We start from the raw sequence: 17,841 nt of genomic DNA, 5'->3' as shown, positions 1-17,841 counted from the left end.
AAGGAATTGTTTTCATTACGAGAAGTGCCAGTCAAAACGGCACCCATGTTAAATCCTTCATTGCAGTGTAAGTTCTTCTATTAATTGCCATAAATTCAGACTTAAATGGAACTGGTGTATGGACTATTTATTTAATATAGAATCTATGTCTCACTCCTTCATGAAGTTATTTTATTTTCTTTATGTTTCTTCCAAATAGAGAGTTTACAGTCACGAATTCTTTCGTCGAGTTCGGACGGAAGTTGCATGCGGCGAAATATTTTCTCCGCGCCATATTCTACTGGTAAATGCATGGTAAACTACGGTCCCTTAGGAAATTCATGTTGAGCTATCCAAAAATAATTATATTTTAAACAGGCATTTACTCTCCTCTGCAATGCAACTTCCGACTGATCAGACGATCAAACAAGAAACAGCCGCACACGGTCGGCGTTCGCAAATATGTTTCCACCGCTGATTATAGCTATATGTTACAGCACAAAAGTAAACATATTGTTATAATTAGCGACTACGAACGGGGACATTTATAACTGTATGTTTATGTACACACATTACGTAAACATATCGTTATAATTGGCGCCCGAACAGGGACATTTATAACTGTATGTTTATGTATACACATTACGTATACATATCGTTATAATGGCACCCACGAGAAAAACCGGCCCTAGAACGAACTTGTGATATCACACTAGTCGACTTGTCCGCCATACATTGCGAACACTCAGCTCCTTGCAGGGACCACGGGAAATCAGCATGTCAATAGAAAGGTACCCAGCGAAGGTCTTAACTTCGTCGTGTGCTGTCGAGAAGTTGTACGCATTTAAATGTGCAGTGATGAATTATCAAACTCGTCTTAAATAATCATTGGCTCCCAGCCGGAGACGGCTGCTGGCACTCGTAAACCCTGCAGTGTCACGTGCTGTGGCGTATGCGCTGCTGCCTTTCTTTCTCGTTGGCCTCGGATTAGGAGATACAACAGAGTAAACACTGAGATGCGGGAAAAACTGCTAAGCCATGGAAGAGGTTTAAATTTATTACTTCACGGCTACTGACAACATTCGCAACATTTTTCGCAGTGTCTACACCTGCAGCTGAATGTACCTACAACAGTATCACTGTACGACACATAGTTCAGAAGATACGACATCATAAAGACTGAGATGCGTGAAAAGGTGCCAGATATCGATGACGTTTTCATTTATTCCTTCTCTACTACTCACTCTATTCAAAACACATTTTACAGACAGAGTAGACACATATACCACTGCATGTAACTTCCTGGCAGACTAAAACTGTGTGCCGCACCGAGACTCGAACTCGGGACCTTTGCCTCCCGCAGGCAAGTGCTCTACCAACTGAGCTACCCAAGCACGACTCACGCCCCGTCCTCACAGCTTTAATTCCGCCAGTACCTCGTCTCCTACCTTCCAAACTTCACAGAAGCTCTCCTGCGAACCTTGCAGAACTAGCACTCCTGGAAGAAAGGATACTGCGGAGACATGGCTTAATCACAGCCTGGGGGATGTTTCTAGAATGAAATTTTCACACTACAGCGGAGTGTACGCTGATATGAAACTTCCTGGCAGATTAAAACTGTGTGCCGGACAGAGACTCGAACTCGGGACCTTTGGAAGGTAGGGGGCGAAGTACTGGTGGAATTAAAGCTGTGAGGAAGGGGCGTGAGTCGTGCTTGGGTAGCTCAGTTGGTAGAGCACTTGCCCGCGTGAGGCAAAGGTCCCGAGTTCGAGTCTTGGTCCGGCACATAGTTTTAATCTGCCAGGAAGTTTCTTATCAGCGCACACTCCGCTGTAGAGTGAAAATTTCATACCACTGGATGTGCCTGCAAATTATAACATTGTACAGTACATAGCTCAGAAGATACGAAGTCATAAACATTGAACTGCACGAAAATGAAACTGCAGGACGCAATACGCTTAAGATACAGGTGAAATACATGTACAAATATATGTTAAGTATATGTGATATATATTTTGACACGTGTGTACGTGGGAAAAGATGACTCTTTCTGAACCGCTGATCGATCAAATTTGGTACACGTAGTAACAATCAGGAAAGAAATACTGTGGAACTAAGAACAACCAACCTCTAATTTGGGCACGTATTATAACATGGAGAGATGGAGAGGCGGAGAAGATGGGCAAAACTAGGGGGAGGGGGGGATGGACAGAGAGAAGAGACAGGGAAATGGGAGGAGATAGGAAATAGGATGAGCTGGACATGGAGAGGGCAGATGAGGAGAGGAGGAGGAGGAGATAGAGAAGAGGAGATAGAGGGAGGGGAAGGAGGAGATTGGCAAAGTGAGTGGGAGGGGAAATAGAGGGGAGGTGGAGATGAACAGAGGGGGTATGAGCAGATGACCCAAGGGAGGACGGGCCGATTGCCAGAGAGACGACGCAAGTGGGGTATTTGTAGGACAGAGAGAGGGGCAGGAGGAGAGGGTGAATGAGTTAGAAAGATAGATGGGGTGGGGAAGATGGGCAGAAAGGGTGGAGGGACGAGATGGACAGAGATGGGGTGAAAATGGAGGGGAAAGGGGGAGATGGAATAATAGAAGAGTGGAATAAATACTCAGCTAGTTAGGAAATAAAATACATTTAAATAAAAAATTAGATTAGTTTTACGTCCATTGTGAAAATGGGTTATTTGGATGTTTCCAGCACTGTAGGCCAACAATTAAGCAGGAGTATGCGTAACTATAGTGGCAGCTGAGTGACATCTGCAGTAATCAGTATAACAGTATACTTACACAAGTAGATGATGCACATACAAAATATACTGATACCGACGGAAGGGCGTTCGTACCAAAAAACAGCAGACCACGCGATAACTGCTATTACGATCACTGCTATGTCCCCCAGGGTTTTAATAATCAACCATGGTAAAAACAAGACAGTCCTTGCCTGAAATGTATAAGAAGAAGCTGATGTTACTAGTATGGATTTGCCTCTTTAATGTAATACAAGTTTTGATGGCAGCTCTATGTATTTTTCACCATGCAAATAAACTCGCCTCGGATACACTGATAAAAAAAAGTCATTTCAACAAAACTAATAAAATGAGCTTCTTACCAAAATCAGATAGTGTTAGTATGGGGCTAAGCCGATAAGCCGATTCTGGCCCAGTGATTTACAGTCACTCATCGTCATCCTGTCAACTATTTGTCACCCCCAACCCCCTTCCCCCGTCCCCCCTTTCACTGTCCTCCTCTCCTGTCCCCTCTCCCACACTCCTATGCCCCAGTTACCTTTGTAAAGGGACATCCTCCTCTACCATTACTCTTCCTCAACAGCAGCAGTCGATACCAGAAATATTTTTCCAATTTTGGATAGGTCAGTATTATCTAAGCTGCTTTTCTGAAAAGTTTCAATCAATTTTATAACAATATGTTATATTTCAAGCTAATATTTATGAAATTGAATTACTTTATTTTCTTGTTACAATCGATATGTACCAGCTCTGAATGAACAGTTAAAATAGTTTTTTAGAAACATTTGAAAATAGCGAGTTAGTTGGCACACTTAAAATTTCTATTATTAATTATGCAGTCTAGTACTGTTTATTACGTTTATTTCTGGGCTCATTTATAAAATAATAATCTAAACTATTAGACATTCATTCGTCAAGAATATTTGTAAACCCTTTGGAATATTATTATTACCGCAGAGCGATCGGATGTATTTTTGTATTTTGGACGAACAATGTAATTTCGGCTTTGTTGATGTGAAAATTCAATAGACAGTGTGACATAGTAAAATGCGAGACGATAAATTATCGTAAAAACAAAAATTCTGCAACGACATTCTTCAAAATTTTTTAGGTCAATTGCACCATGAGAACCTAAAATGTGAAAATTTCAGCTTCAAGAACCAAACCCCTGGACGTGGAGAACTGGAGCCAACTGCGCGAGAAAAGATCAGTAAAAAGTTTATTCCAAATCTTAGTCCTCTCGAATCTTCTGAAAAGACTTTAACATAGTGGACAGTATCACCAACGAAGATAGGAGGGGTAGATTGCATCCTCCATATAAATGGTGGACTGTTATCCTATGGTATTGAGGATAGATAAGGGACTTTATTTATGACAGCTATTCTTATTCTGGACTTATTTAGGATAATTTATTATCCAGTTAGCATAATATATTATCCTAGTATTGTTACCAGGATATATTGCGACTCAATATGGCAGTCCAAGATGGGTGCCACTAACTCCTGACATCCTTATCCTTAACGTTCACATAATTTAGATAACTTAGTACACAATACGGCAGATTAAACATGACTGCCGCTATGAAATCACAATCCATGTTAGTCCACTTATGTTAAGTACAAAATGGTAAGAAGTTAAAAAATGCATAATAATTTTCTGGTTAACATAGTTGCTGTCCTGTTTTATTGCATTATTACATTATTGAAACATTATAACTTTGAGCATTGCTAAACAAGACTCAGAAACTACTTGCTTAATCCAAATGTAACCGACAGCTGATGTAAAGAGTTCAACAATTGCTTGTGCTTGCATCAGATGCATGTGCGTGTATGTGTTGGTAACATCATTAGTACTAGAAAGAGTGTAGAGATGCTTTGTTCAATGCTTAAACAAGCAGCAACCGTTAATTTTTCAAACGATGTATTCTCTTTCAATGTAACAATAACACCATTTAGATATCAAGTTCATATTTTAAGGAATGCAACAATTACACTGTCGATGTACAAGGGCTCATTTCCTGAACAAATTATGTTCTCTTTTTATCAGTTACAAGGGTGGTTTGAAAAGTTCTCGGAACGGAATAGGAAAAAGAAGTACTTGCGTCACTGAAACTTTTTTATTTATCAATGTAGTCTCCTTGTAGATTAATGCACTTGTTCTAACGATGTTCCAGTGCCTTTATCCTGTCTGGAAAATGAGTTTCTTCGAGGCCTGCAAAATAGTTGTCAACTCCGGTTATCAATTCTTCGTTTGAAGTGAATCTTCATCCAGCAAGAAAAATTTTCAGTTTTGGGAAGAGATGGAAGACTGGCGGGGCCATATCACGTGAATAAAGCGGGTTTGGCAACAACTCATATCTTAGTTCGTGTAATTTTGCTATGGCGATGGCGTTTTTGAACCAGCGTCAAGAGTCACGGCACCTATCTTGCAGATAATTTTTTCATATCCAATTCTTCAGTTAAAATATGATATACGACAACTGGCAAGCGTGAGCAATTTCACGCACTTTCAGTCAGCGATCCTCCATGACCATTTTGTGGACTTTTGCAATGATTTCTGGAGTAGTGACACATTCGGCAGACCACTGCGCGGATCATCGTCTAAGCTCTCCCGACCAAATTTAAATTCACTTGTCCACTTGGCAACTGTTGAATATGAAGGAGCAGGGTCCCCCCAGTGTGTTCTGCAAACTGGCGTTAATGTATTTTGCTTTCATACCTTTCTTTACTAGGTACTTCATGACTGCTCGAATCTCGATTTTTTTTACATCTTCGCAAATCAGTAGGCAGGTACAACAACAGAGCCACGTCACCGCCACAGCTCTCTTCCAAGAACACTGACATGGCACGTGTTTACAGGCAACAGTCCAAAGAATATCACGTGAAGAACTCGTTGCGCTAGCGCTGACCTCTCTTGGTGATTCCGAGAACTTTTCAAATCACCCATGTACAGCAACTGCCCCCCCCCCCGCCCCCCACGGACTTGTGTGTAGCAGTATGTGGTAGAGGTATTTAACTATGGTTGAGACCGGGACAATTTTATTTAGACAAACCCACTGTAGATGGTGAGCTCACCAACAGTCCCCCACAGTGCTCTGCTCGCTACGTGCACTACCAAGTCTGCGTCACCCAGATAATGCCACAGCCATTTATGTTTCAGCTCCCTTATTTGCCGAGTGCTACCAGTCATGAAACAGCGCCGTGCATGGTTTTTTCCTCCACATGCAAAAAAAAACCCGGATTGGATACTGAATACTATTCTATTGTAAGGGTTTCTTGATGAATAATGATTCCAAAAACTCTAATTCCCAGTCCAACGTTATGACTGGGGCATAGTTCATGTTTGTTGTGGAGAATATTAAACAATTTGCACTCAGATTGCTTCTAATCCATCAAGAGCATATCTTCTCATCAATAGTGCACTGTATAGTAGCTTCCATCACTTAAGTTAATAACAATATTATGCATTGCTTAGTGCGTTTCATGTTCTAAATAAGATGTGAACATGTACAGAAATGGCGCAAAATAGCGTAATTATCCTTTGAAACATTGTTTGGGTCAGGTGGAAGTGCGAGCCGAAGACTATATTTCATTGTCAGATCACTTAGAAGATGGAGTAAAACTGGTACTGGCTGTTTACGCTACACCTGAGTATTTCTGCGTTGCATGGAAGCCTTACCAGATGGGACTGACGGAAACGATCTAATCTGCACTTGCAATGTCTTTACTATTTGTAATAGTTAACACAGTATGGTCCATAAAGTTTTTCCCAGGCAATGGTATTGTCTGTATGAAGACCAGACAGAAAGTGAGAGGCATAAGAGTGTGTGGTGAGAAGTATTTATGGTATCTCTGTGATGTGAACCCCATTTCTTTTCTCCTGACACCGACTTGTCCAATTGCAAACTCCTACCCCAGCCGACTATGATGAAATGAAATGAAATGTCGTATGGCTAGGGCCTCCCGTCGGGTAGACCGTTCGCCTGGTGCAGGTCTTTCGAGTTGACGCCACTTCGGCGACTTGCGCGTCGATGGGGATGGAATGATGATGATTAGGACAACACAACACCCAGCCCCTGAGCGGAGAAAATCTCCGACCCAGCCGGGAATCGAACCCGGGACCTTTGGATTGACATTTCGTCACGCTGACCACTCAGCTACCGGGGCCGGACTATGATGTGTGTGTGTATGTGTGTTTGTTGTGTGTTTGTGGGGAGGGGGGGGGAGGTGTGTGTGTGTGTGTGTGTGTGTGTGTGTGTGTGTGTGTGAGAGAGAGAGAGAGAGAGAGAGAGAACCCAGCTTAATTTTTAACTTAAAATTTAAATCTACCTCACAATCGTCTAATTCTTTTTCCGATCAGTAGTTCGATAGACACGAAGAACATACTTATGTTTTCGAATGCTAAAGTGTCTTTAATTTTTTTCTATAAACTATCTGCCTTACCCCATTAAGAATTATCTCCATGCCTTCTTGCAATTCATATACCGAAGACCATTCAGGAATTTTAATTTCTTTCTATATCTTCCATTACACAATTGCTAGAGCATTCCACGTCTTCTTGTGTCAACACTTCTCCAACACATGCTTGTAGAATTTCCATATAGACACTTTTACAACTTTTCCAAACGAACTACCAATCAATGAATCTATTTCGTCTGTTTTAAACTCTGAAAATGGCTTTCTTGCTGCTAGATGCATAATACCCAGTTCACCAAATTTAGGTACAATGTAACCATCATTTTTAGTAGATCCAAAATGGGAGTGGAGGCTATTGTGACCTTCAGACATTATCTACTCAGCCAGCCTCCAACACATGATGTGTTATAATTTGAAAGGTACATGCAATCATATTCGTCACACATGTATTGCCAAGACTCACATAGAATATTTACATTGATTTCCACAGAATATTTAAATAATGATATCTTCAGCTGCCAAAAAGCAATACAAATGTCTATACAGTGATAAGAGGGTAATCCCAAAAGTAAGGTCTCCTATTATTTTTATGAGTGCAGAACTCTGTTTGTGTGGCAGTTGGTCACACTGTTATGAAGAGTGCTTCACGCGCTTTGTGTAAACATGCATACACCCCGCTGAGGAGCTCAGTCTTGGCTTGGCAGCCTTTGCGAATGGAGTTCCTGTCGGATGTTACCGTTAAATGCGAATTGCGCGCAGTTATTCGGTTTTTGAACGCAAAGGGCACGGCGCCGATGGAAATCCATCGCCAATTGACGGAAGTGTATGGTGAGTAGTGCATGGGTGTCAAAAATGTTCGTACGTAAGTGGTGTAGAGAGTTTGCAGCTGCTCGGCCCGAAATTCACGACGAACAAAGGAGCGGGAGACCGTCAACTTCTGAGGAGACAGTGTTGAAGGTTGAGCAAAGCATGCGTGAAGATCGGTGGATCACCCTGGATGGTATCTGCACGTTGGTTCCTGAGGTTTCCCGAAGCACAAGAATTTTAACGGGAACATTGAACTACCGGAAGATGTGTTCAAGATGGGCGCCACGCATGCTGACTGAGGACCACATGCGGCAACGAGCTGATGCTTCCCGCGCATTTCTTCACCGCCTTGCAGCCGAACAGGACAACTTTCTGGACTCAGTTGTCACGGGTGACGAAACCTGGGCATACCACTTTACATCTGAGACCAAGCAACAATCACGCCAGTGGCGGCATCCTTCTTCGCCAAAGCCGCAGAAATTCAAACAAACCCAGTCTGCCGGTAAAGTCATGACAACCTATTTTTTGGGATCGGAAAGGGGTATTTTTGGTCGACTTTATGCCCGCTGGGACCACAATTAACGCTGACAGGTACTGTGAGACTCTGAAAAAACTCAAACGGGCAGTTCAGAACCGGAGAAGAGGAATGTTGAGCAAGGGCGTACACATTCTCCATGACACATCGCTCGGCAAACAGTTGCTCTCCTGCAACAGTTTCAGTGGAACATAATCACCCACCCACCCTATAGTCCTGACTTGGCGCCCAGTGACTATCACCCGCTCCCTAGGTTAAAAGAACATTTGGCCGGAAAGCGATTCAGCTCCGACGACGAGGTGAAAGAAGAGGTTCATAACTTTCTGAACAGCATTGCGGCGAGCTGGTATGACATGGGCATACAAAAACTGCCACAGCGTCTACAAAAATGCATCGACAGAAATGGTGATTATGTCGAAAAATAGCTAAATGTTCAAGCTGTAAACTGATATAAACCATTGTAGAAATAAACAGGTCTATGTACTAAAAAATAGGAGACCTTACTTTTGGGATTGCCCTCGTAGATCCTGCATTGCTAGTACTGACCCTGGTAGGAAGTTGTTGTCCTCTAAATACCAAAAATTGCACCAATTCGGTTGTCACGTGGTATCACAGTGGGCAGCTGTAAATAATGTGATCCATGCAGCAGTAACATAGGGGTGAATCAGTCAGATGTAGCCTAGAAAGGTGCAGCCGGAACCGTGCGTCGTTACAGTGGCGGTGGGAGATGGTAAACATAAACTTTCCGTGTTACATAGCACTGGTTTACCATGGTCGGGCAGAGACATGTGGCAATACAGCTGGATAACGCCTTGCTCTTTGTTGGCACAATAGGCGCCACTTTCTGTTCTACAAGGTGCTGTTGTAGATCTTGCACAATGTGTGTGTAAGGAACATGTTCACATGCCTTTGTCCTGTGATGGATGACATTCTTAGCGAGAGCGTCGACAATTTGACTGTCCCTTATACCATGGTATTCCTTTACACACACCTTGGTGATCTTGGTACGACGCTGTACTGCTGCAATGCAGTCCATGATCTGGTACAGCAAGTAATTGTATTACTGACAAAACGATGATTTATGAGCACTATTACTGATCTCATGTCCAACAGAATAATGACGGTATACAGGATGGTGCATTGTTCGTGACCGGGCCAAATATCTCACGAAATAAACGTCAAACGAAAAAACTACAAAGAACGAAACTTGACTACCTTGAAGGGAGAAACCAGATGGCGCTATGGTTGGCCCGGCAGATGGCGCTGCCATAGGTCAAACGGATAGCAACTGCGTTTTTTTTTTTTTTTTAATAGGAACCCCCATTTTTCAGTACATATTCGTGTAGTGCGTAAAGAAATATGAATGTTTTAGTTGGACCACTTTTTTCGCTTTGTGATAGATGGCGCTGTAATAGTCACAAACGTATAAGTGCGTGGTATGACGTAACATTCCTCCAGTGAGGACCAATTGCGGAAAAGGTCGATACCGTGTTGATGTATGGCTGTTGTGATCAGAATGCCCAACGGGCGTGTACTATGTATGCTGCTCGGTATCCTGGACGACATCATCCAAATGTCCGAAGCGTTCGCCGGATAGTTACGTTATTTAAGGAAACAGGAAGTGTGAAACGTCAACCACGACCTGCAACAAATGATGATGCCCAAGCAGGTGTTTTAGCTGCTGTCGCGGCTAATCCGCACATCAGTAGCAGACAAATTGCGCGAGAATCGGGAATCTCAAAATCGTCGGTGTTCAGAATGCTACATCAACATCGATTGCACCCGTACCATATTTATATGCACCAGCAATTGCATGGCGGCGACTTTGAACGTCGTGTACAGTTCTGCCACTGGGCACAAGAGAAATTACGGGACGAAGACAGATTTTTTGCACTCGTTCTATTTAGCGACGAAGTGTCATTCACCAACAGCGGTAACGTAAACCGGCATAATATGCTCTATTCGGCAACGAAAAATCCACGATGGCTGCGACACGTGGAACATCAGCAACCTTGGCGCGTTAATGTATGGTGCGGCATTATGGGAGGAAGGATAATTGGCCCCTATTTTATCGATGGCAATCTAAATGGTGCAATATATGCTGACTTCCTACGTAACGTTCTACCGATGTTACTACAAGATGTTTCACTGCATGACAGAATGGCGATGTACTTCCAACATGATGAATGTCCGGCACATAGCTCTCGTGCGGTTGAAGCAGTATTGAATAGCATATTCCATGACAGGTGGATTAGTCGTCGAAGCGCCATACCATGGCCCAAACGTTCACCGGATCTGACGTCCTCGGATTTCTTTCTGGGGGAAAGTTGAAGGATATTTGCTATCGAGATCCACCGACAACACCTGACAACGTGCGACAGCGCATTGTCAATGGATGTGCGAACATTACGGGAGGCTAACTACTAGCTGTTGAGAGGAATGTCGTTACACGTATTGCCAAATGCATTGAGGTTGATGGACATCGAGCATCTATTGCATTAATGTGGTATTTACAGGTAATCACGCTGTAACAGCATGCGTTCTCAGAAATGATAAGTTCACAAAGGTACATGTATCACATTGAAACAACCGAAATAAAATGTTCAAACGTACATACGTTCTGTATTTTAATTTAAAAAACCTACCTGTTACCAACTGTTCGTCTAAAATTGTGATCCGTATGTTTGTCACTATTACAGCGCCATTTATCACAAAAAGAAAAAAGTGGTGCAACTAAAACATTCACATTTATTTACGTACTACTCGAATGTGTATTAAAAAATGGGGGTTCCTATTTTAAAAAAACGCAGTTGATATTCGTTTGACCTATGGCAGCGGCATCTAGCGGGCCAACCATAGCGCCATCTTGTTTCCCCCTTCAAGCTAGACAAGTTTCTTTCTTTGTAGTTTTTTCGTTTGACGCTTATTTCGTGAGATATTTGGCCTGGTCACGATCAGTGTACCACCCTGTATATAGCTAAGCCATCCGCATATTTAAGACCCCCTAGAATTTCGGTGAGCTCCACGGTAAGTACTGGGACTTCTGAAGAGAGATGGAATTGGGCACAGTGGTGCGTCTGTTCGCCATAACGTGAGCTTCCAACGCCATTTGCAGTAAGGTGATCCATCTGTGTAGATACGGTGAGCATGTTTCCAACCGCTTAAAACGCCCTGTAACAGTTGTTGGCTCATATTAGGGTCAGTGTTTAGTATATTCGTTCGAATGTCTACATCTGTTACAGGATTCTTGTAATCTGTTATGAAGCATGGGTGGTGCGAAACTGTTGCGATTCGTGAGCCCATGGTGAAGTAATTTAAAAATATATATACTAGAGGTAAAAGTTTCTTCAGAAATCAGTATCTAATAGTCACACGTGGTAGCCGTTCGGTCTCAGGCGCCTTGCCACGGTTCGCGCAGCTCCCCCTGTCAGAGGTTCGAGTCGTTCCTCGGGCGCGGGTGTGTCTGTTGTCTTCAGCGTAGTGTAGGTCTAGGGACCGATGACCTCAGCCATTTGGTCCCATATGAACTTAACCACCACCAGTATCTAATAGTAAAGTATTTCTCTGATAACATCCGAATTTTCAAAAACAAAGTATCTTGCCAGAATTGTGCGTGTTTTAGTAGATATTTAAATCCAGTTTACTGTCTTCTGAATTTGAGCAAAGTATCGTTCGCTTCGACTAGAAGATCGTTTGTAGGGGTTGACCGCAGAGCACCCAGGAAGTATCTGATCACTTTATATTGGCATCTGTTAAGCCTTTTTAGCGTAGAATCAGTGACCAAACTATAGCAAAGGCAACTTTAGTCCATACAGACCCGGATTAGCGTATGATACAAAGTCATACATACTCTTTGGTTGGCACCTCATCAACCTCCCATAGTTTAATGTATAATACTAATTGACTTTTCACTTATTTATAGGATGTACTTCACATGCGTGGATCAAGTAAGCTTCCAGTTGACATAGAGGCGAAGGTATTTGATAACTTGTTCGACTGGTATACAGAAAGTAACCAGTAGCATCGTTCTTGGCGCTTCCCATCTATACCATGTCTAAATGCAAGCAGCGGATTTGGGCTGCAATATTTCCCGGGAATTCAAATGCATCCAATCTCAAGTTGAAATTCCACAGAGGTCATCTGCGTTTTGCATCATTTCGACATTGTTTCGCAGAAGTGAATGTAGATGAGCAGTGTACGGATTAAATAACAGCGGCGATAAAATCGAACCCTGTGGCAAACTCTTGCTCGTGTACCGGGGCCCTATGTATCCCTATGTATGATTAACACTCTGTTTTTCAGGCAAGCTTCTTCAACTGCTGACTAATCGTGGGAGCAGGACACAATCATAGGCTTTGGAAAGTTCCATATAAACTGGCAGCAGATACTTGTTGTCACTAACGTAAGTGAAATATGGGTGTCACTAAGTAAAGCAACAATGGCATCAGAGGGGTCTTCATCTCTTTTAAAAACCATACTGCCCATTTGGAACAATATTCTGACGGTCCGCCCTCCGTTTTGATTTGTGTTTAATCATTCATTCTAAAATTTTGTAACAAGCATGAAAATAATGCTATTCGCCTTTATTATGTGGTTTCTCCCCACGTTTTTCCCTCTCTTGTAAGTGGGGACAATGCGAAAAGTTTTCAGCTCTGGAATATCAACATCAGTGCATATAATCTGAGCAGTAGCCGATTTCCTACCTTTGGAAGCAGCCAAATCATAGTGTAGGCCATGTTGCCCGGTATGAGATTTTCACTCTGCAGCGGAGTGTGCCCTGATATGAAACTTCTTGGCAGATTAAAACTGCGTGGCGGACAGGGACTCGAACTCGCGACCTTCGCCTTACACGGGCAAGTACTCTACCATCTGAGCTACGCTGCAGAGTGAAAATCTCATTCTGGAAACATCCCCCTGGCTAAGCCATGTCTCCGTAATATGCTTTCTTCCAGGAGCGCTAGTTCTGCAAGGTTCGCAGGAGAGCTTCTGTAAAGTTTGGAAGGTAGGAGACGAGGTACTGGCAGAAGTAAAGCTGTGAGGACGGGGCGTGAGTCGTGCTTGGGTAGTTCAGATGGTAGAGCACTTGCCCGCGAAAGGCAAAGGCTACGCGTTCAAGTCTCGGTCCGGCACACAGTTTTAGTCTGCCAGAAAGTTTCATGTTGTCCAATTCTTGATCAGTATTCATATCCCTCTGCTAATGCCCTATGGAGATCCAATTGCGCAGAATGGTTCATTGAGAAGATGAGCTAGTTCATCGTCCGGTTGGACGTCTTCAACAGAGTCTGGCGCGACGACATGTTAAATTGCAGTCACAACGTGCGGCGAGTGTGTGGCAAATCTGTCAGACCTATTGAACGTCTTGCAGGTATGGTTCATATTATTCCAAATTGAGATCATTATGGCTTTGTTGAGACTGTCACAAAGGGTTTTTCAGCGGGTCCTTTTCTTTCTTCTCAACAGACAATTCACTTTCGCCTGAATACGACTGAATTGCATATAATATTCAAATATTAGGCGTAGGCCTATAAGTTTTCAAAGCTTCTCGCCTTTGTGCAATAGCAGTAGTGCGCTCTCCATCCCACCAAGCTGGCGAACATGCGCTGCCCGTAGGGAATGGGGTATAGAGTGGAATCGAGGTATCGGCTGCGGGTTCCATCATTTGAAGTAAATTAGCATAGTATTCGCAGTTGTTGTTCCGTTCGGCATAGCTTGTCAGCTCCCCTGCAATCTTCGCTTGATACGCTTTCGAATTGGATTTTCTAGTTTTTTTTTTTTGTATCAGCAGGTGCGCAATGTGGTAGTATTATCAAAACTGTTAGGTCTCTGCAGTACCTGCCACGTGGTGGCCATCGCAATGGTTGGCGAGGAGAAACATATGTCCACTGTATTACGATGTTGTCCTGGCCTGGTGAGCCGATTAGGTATTCCGTCGTTCCGGATTGTAAGACCGTACAGTTCCATTACCTCCGCTAGCAGTCTTCCTATTGTGTCAGTATGTGCCAGATGACAGGCCTAATGATGCACATTGAGATCACCTATGATTATCTTTGAGCGCTCAATAGCGCCGATGAGTTCATAAGTTGTACTCCTGTCTGGTACTCGACATACCGATAAGACCTTTATATTGCGTCCAGAAGCCTTTAAAGTCACTCCTATGGTATCGACAGTCACCACACTCATATTTAAATTCAAGGGCGTGTAGTCAGTTCCATGTTTAATCAAGGTAGCAGCACATCCATAGCCAATTCATCGCAGAAGGTGGTAGCCAGGAATTGAAATATGCTAAGTCGGATGTAACCAAGTCTCTGCAAAAGTGCAGGCTGACACGTCTCGTGCTCTGATGAAGCCAAGAAAACTCCCTTTATCTGATCACAGTGAGCACACTTCCAATGTATATATTTGTTTCATAACGTTAGCCATTAAGGGCAGACGATGCCCGCCCAGTTAGCTGTATGGTCTAATGCACGGCTTTCCGGATTCGGAAGGAGCGCCTGGTACCCGGCACGAATCCGCCGGGAGGGCTTGTGTCGAGGTCCAGTGAGCCGGCAAGTCTGTGGATGGTTTTTAGGCGGTTTTCTACTTGCCTCGACGAATGCTGGCTGCTTCCCCTTATTCCACCTCAGCTACACTATGTCGGTGTTTGCTGCGCATACAAGTTCTGCATGTACGCGTACACCACCATTACTCTACCACGAAACATAGGGGTTACATAGCCGAGCGGTCTAAAGCGTTGCAGTCATGGACTGTGCGGCTGGTCCCGGCTAAGGTTCGAGTCCTCCCTCGGGCATGGGTCTGTGTGTTTGTCCTTAGGATAATTTAGGTTAAGTAGTGTGTAAGCTTAGGGACTGATGACCATAGCAAGTCCCATAAGATTTCACACACACATAGGGGTTACACTCGTTTGGTGTGTGACGTTTCCTGCGGGGGGGGGGGGGGGGGAGGGGTCCATCAGAGGCCGAACTGCACAATAACCCTGAAAGAATAGTTCGGCGTGGGGCGGCGGAGGGGTGAAGTGGACTGCGGTACACTTCGTGGGGTTGTGGACCACTGCGACTGTGGCGGGGATGGAGCCTCTCCGTCGTTTCTACGTCCCCAGTTAACATACAATACAATACAATGCAAGGGCAGAGGATTAAGTGAGTGTTGAAAGAATGAATAATTTGATATCCGTACCAAATGTGGCGGACGTAAACGGCAGCGGAGAGATAACTTGCTGGAATGTCATTGACACGTCAGAAATATGATCGACTAGTTTAAAGCAAGGTGACAAAATCGCAAATAATATCGTCTCGCAACTCATTTCGTCTGTCATAGTGCAGCAGCTCGACGTGGCATGGGCTCAACAAGTCGCCAGTAGTCTCCAGCAGAAACATTGAGCCATGATGCTCTACAGCGATCCATAATTTCGAAAGTGTCACCGGCGCAGGATTTGGTGCACAAAATGACCTCCTCATTATGTACCATAAATTCTCGATGGAATTCATGTTGAACGATCTAGGTGGCCAAATCATTCACTCGAATTGTTCAGAATGTTCATGGAACCAATTGCGAACGATTCAAGCCCAGTGGCAAGGTGCAATGTCATCCATAAAAACTCCATCGTTGTTTGAAAATGGTCTCCAAGTAGCCAAGCATAACAATTTACAGCCAATGACCGTTCAGCTTGTCCAGAGGACCCAGTCTGTTCCATGTAAACACAACCCACACCATTACTGAGCCACTACCACTTTGAACAGTGCTTGCTGATAACTTGAGTCCTTGGTTTTGTCGGGTCTGCCCCACACTCTCCCCTACCATCAGCTCTTACCAACTGAAGTCGGGTCTCATTCGACCAGGCCACGGTTGTCCAGTAGTTCAGAGTCCAACCATAATGGTCACGTGCCCAGGAGAGGCGCTGCAGGCGATGTCGTGTTGTTAGCAAAGGCACGCGCGTCGATCGTCTACTGCCACAGCCAATTAACGCCATATCTCGCCCGATACGTATCCCACATTGACTTCTGCTGTTTTTTCATGCAGTGTTGCTTGTCTGTTAGCACTAGACATTCTACGCTGCTCTCGGTCGTTAAGAGAAGGCCCTCGGTTTTCATTGTCAGTGGTGAGAGGTAAAGTCTGAAATTTGGCATTCTCGGCACAGTCTTGACACTGTGGATCTCGAAATATTGACTTCCATACCGATTTCCGAAATGGAATGTCCCATGTGTCTAGCTTCAACTATCATTTTCTGTTCAAAATATGTTAATTCCCGTCGTGCAGCCATAATCAAATGGTTCAAATGGCTCTGAGCACTATGGGACTCAACATCTGAGGTCATCAGTCCCCCTAGAGCTTAGAACTACTTAACCCTAACTAACCTAAGGACATCACACACATCCACGCCTGAGGCAGGTTCAGAATGGCTCTGAGCACTGCGGGACTTAACATCTGAAGTCATCAGTCCCCTAGAACTTAGAACTACTTAAACGTAACTAACCTAAGGACATCACACACATCCACGCCTGAGGCAGGTTCAGAATGGCTCTGAGCACTGACTTAACATCTGAAGTCATCACTCCCCTAGAACTTAGAACTACTTAAACCTAACTAACCTAAGGACATCACACATGTCCACGCCTGAGGCAGGTTCAGAATGGCTCTGAGCACTGTAGGACTTAACATCTGAGGTCATCAGTCCCCGAGAACTTAGAACTACTTAAACCTAACTAACCTAAGGACATCACACACGTCCACGCCTGAGGCAGGTTCAGGCTAAATGGTTCAAATGGCTCTGAGCACTATGGGACTCAACTGCTGAGGTCATTAGTCCCCTAGAACTTAGAACTAGTTAAACCTAACTAACCTAAGGACATCACAAACATCCATGCCCGAGGCAGGATTCGAACCTGCGACCGTAGCGGTCTTGCGGTTCCAGACTGCAGCGCCTTTAACCGCACGGCCACTTCGGCCGGCGAGGCAGGTTCAGAATGGCTCTGAGCACTGTGGGACTCAACATCTGAGGTCATCAGTCCCCTAGAACTTAGAACTACTTAAACTTAACCTAAGGGCATCACACACATCCATGCCCGAGGCAGGATTAGAACCTACGACCGTAGCGGTCAATCGCTTCCAGACTGAAGCGCCTAGAACCGCTCGGCCAACGCGGCCGGCAGCCATAATCACGTCGGAAACCTTTTCACATGAATCAGCTGAGCCCCTACGACAGCTGTACCAATGCACTGCCCTCTTCTACCTTGTGTACGCGATACCACCGCATTCGCTATCCCATGACTTTTGTCACTTCAGTAGATGGACATATTTTCCGGTTGTGTGTGGTAATGTGGAGGAAAGGGATTACTGAAGAAGGGTGTGACATCATAC

At 44.1% G+C, this 17,841-nt stretch overlaps 1 protein-coding gene across 3 annotated transcripts in view; it reads right to left on the bottom strand.

The window, feature by feature from the left end:
• LOC124551189 overlaps positions 1-17,841 on the bottom strand; it is a 120,583-nt gene that overhangs the window by 7,812 nt on the left and 94,930 nt on the right. For all 3 annotated transcript variants that reach the window (XM_047126179.1, XM_047126180.1, XM_047126178.1), the window contains one exon: positions 2,771-2,924. In XM_047126179.1, coding sequence (XP_046982135.1) covers positions 2,771-2,924 — 154 coding nt within the window. The remainder of the gene's footprint in view (positions 1-2,770; positions 2,925-17,841) is intronic.

Source organism: Schistocerca americana, chromosome 9 (assembly GCF_021461395.2).
Source record: "Schistocerca americana isolate TAMUIC-IGC-003095 chromosome 9, iqSchAmer2.1, whole genome shotgun sequence".
Taxonomy (NCBI): Eukaryota; Metazoa; Arthropoda; class Insecta; order Orthoptera; family Acrididae; genus Schistocerca; species Schistocerca americana.
This window is presented reverse-complemented; position numbering and strand designations above follow the sequence as displayed.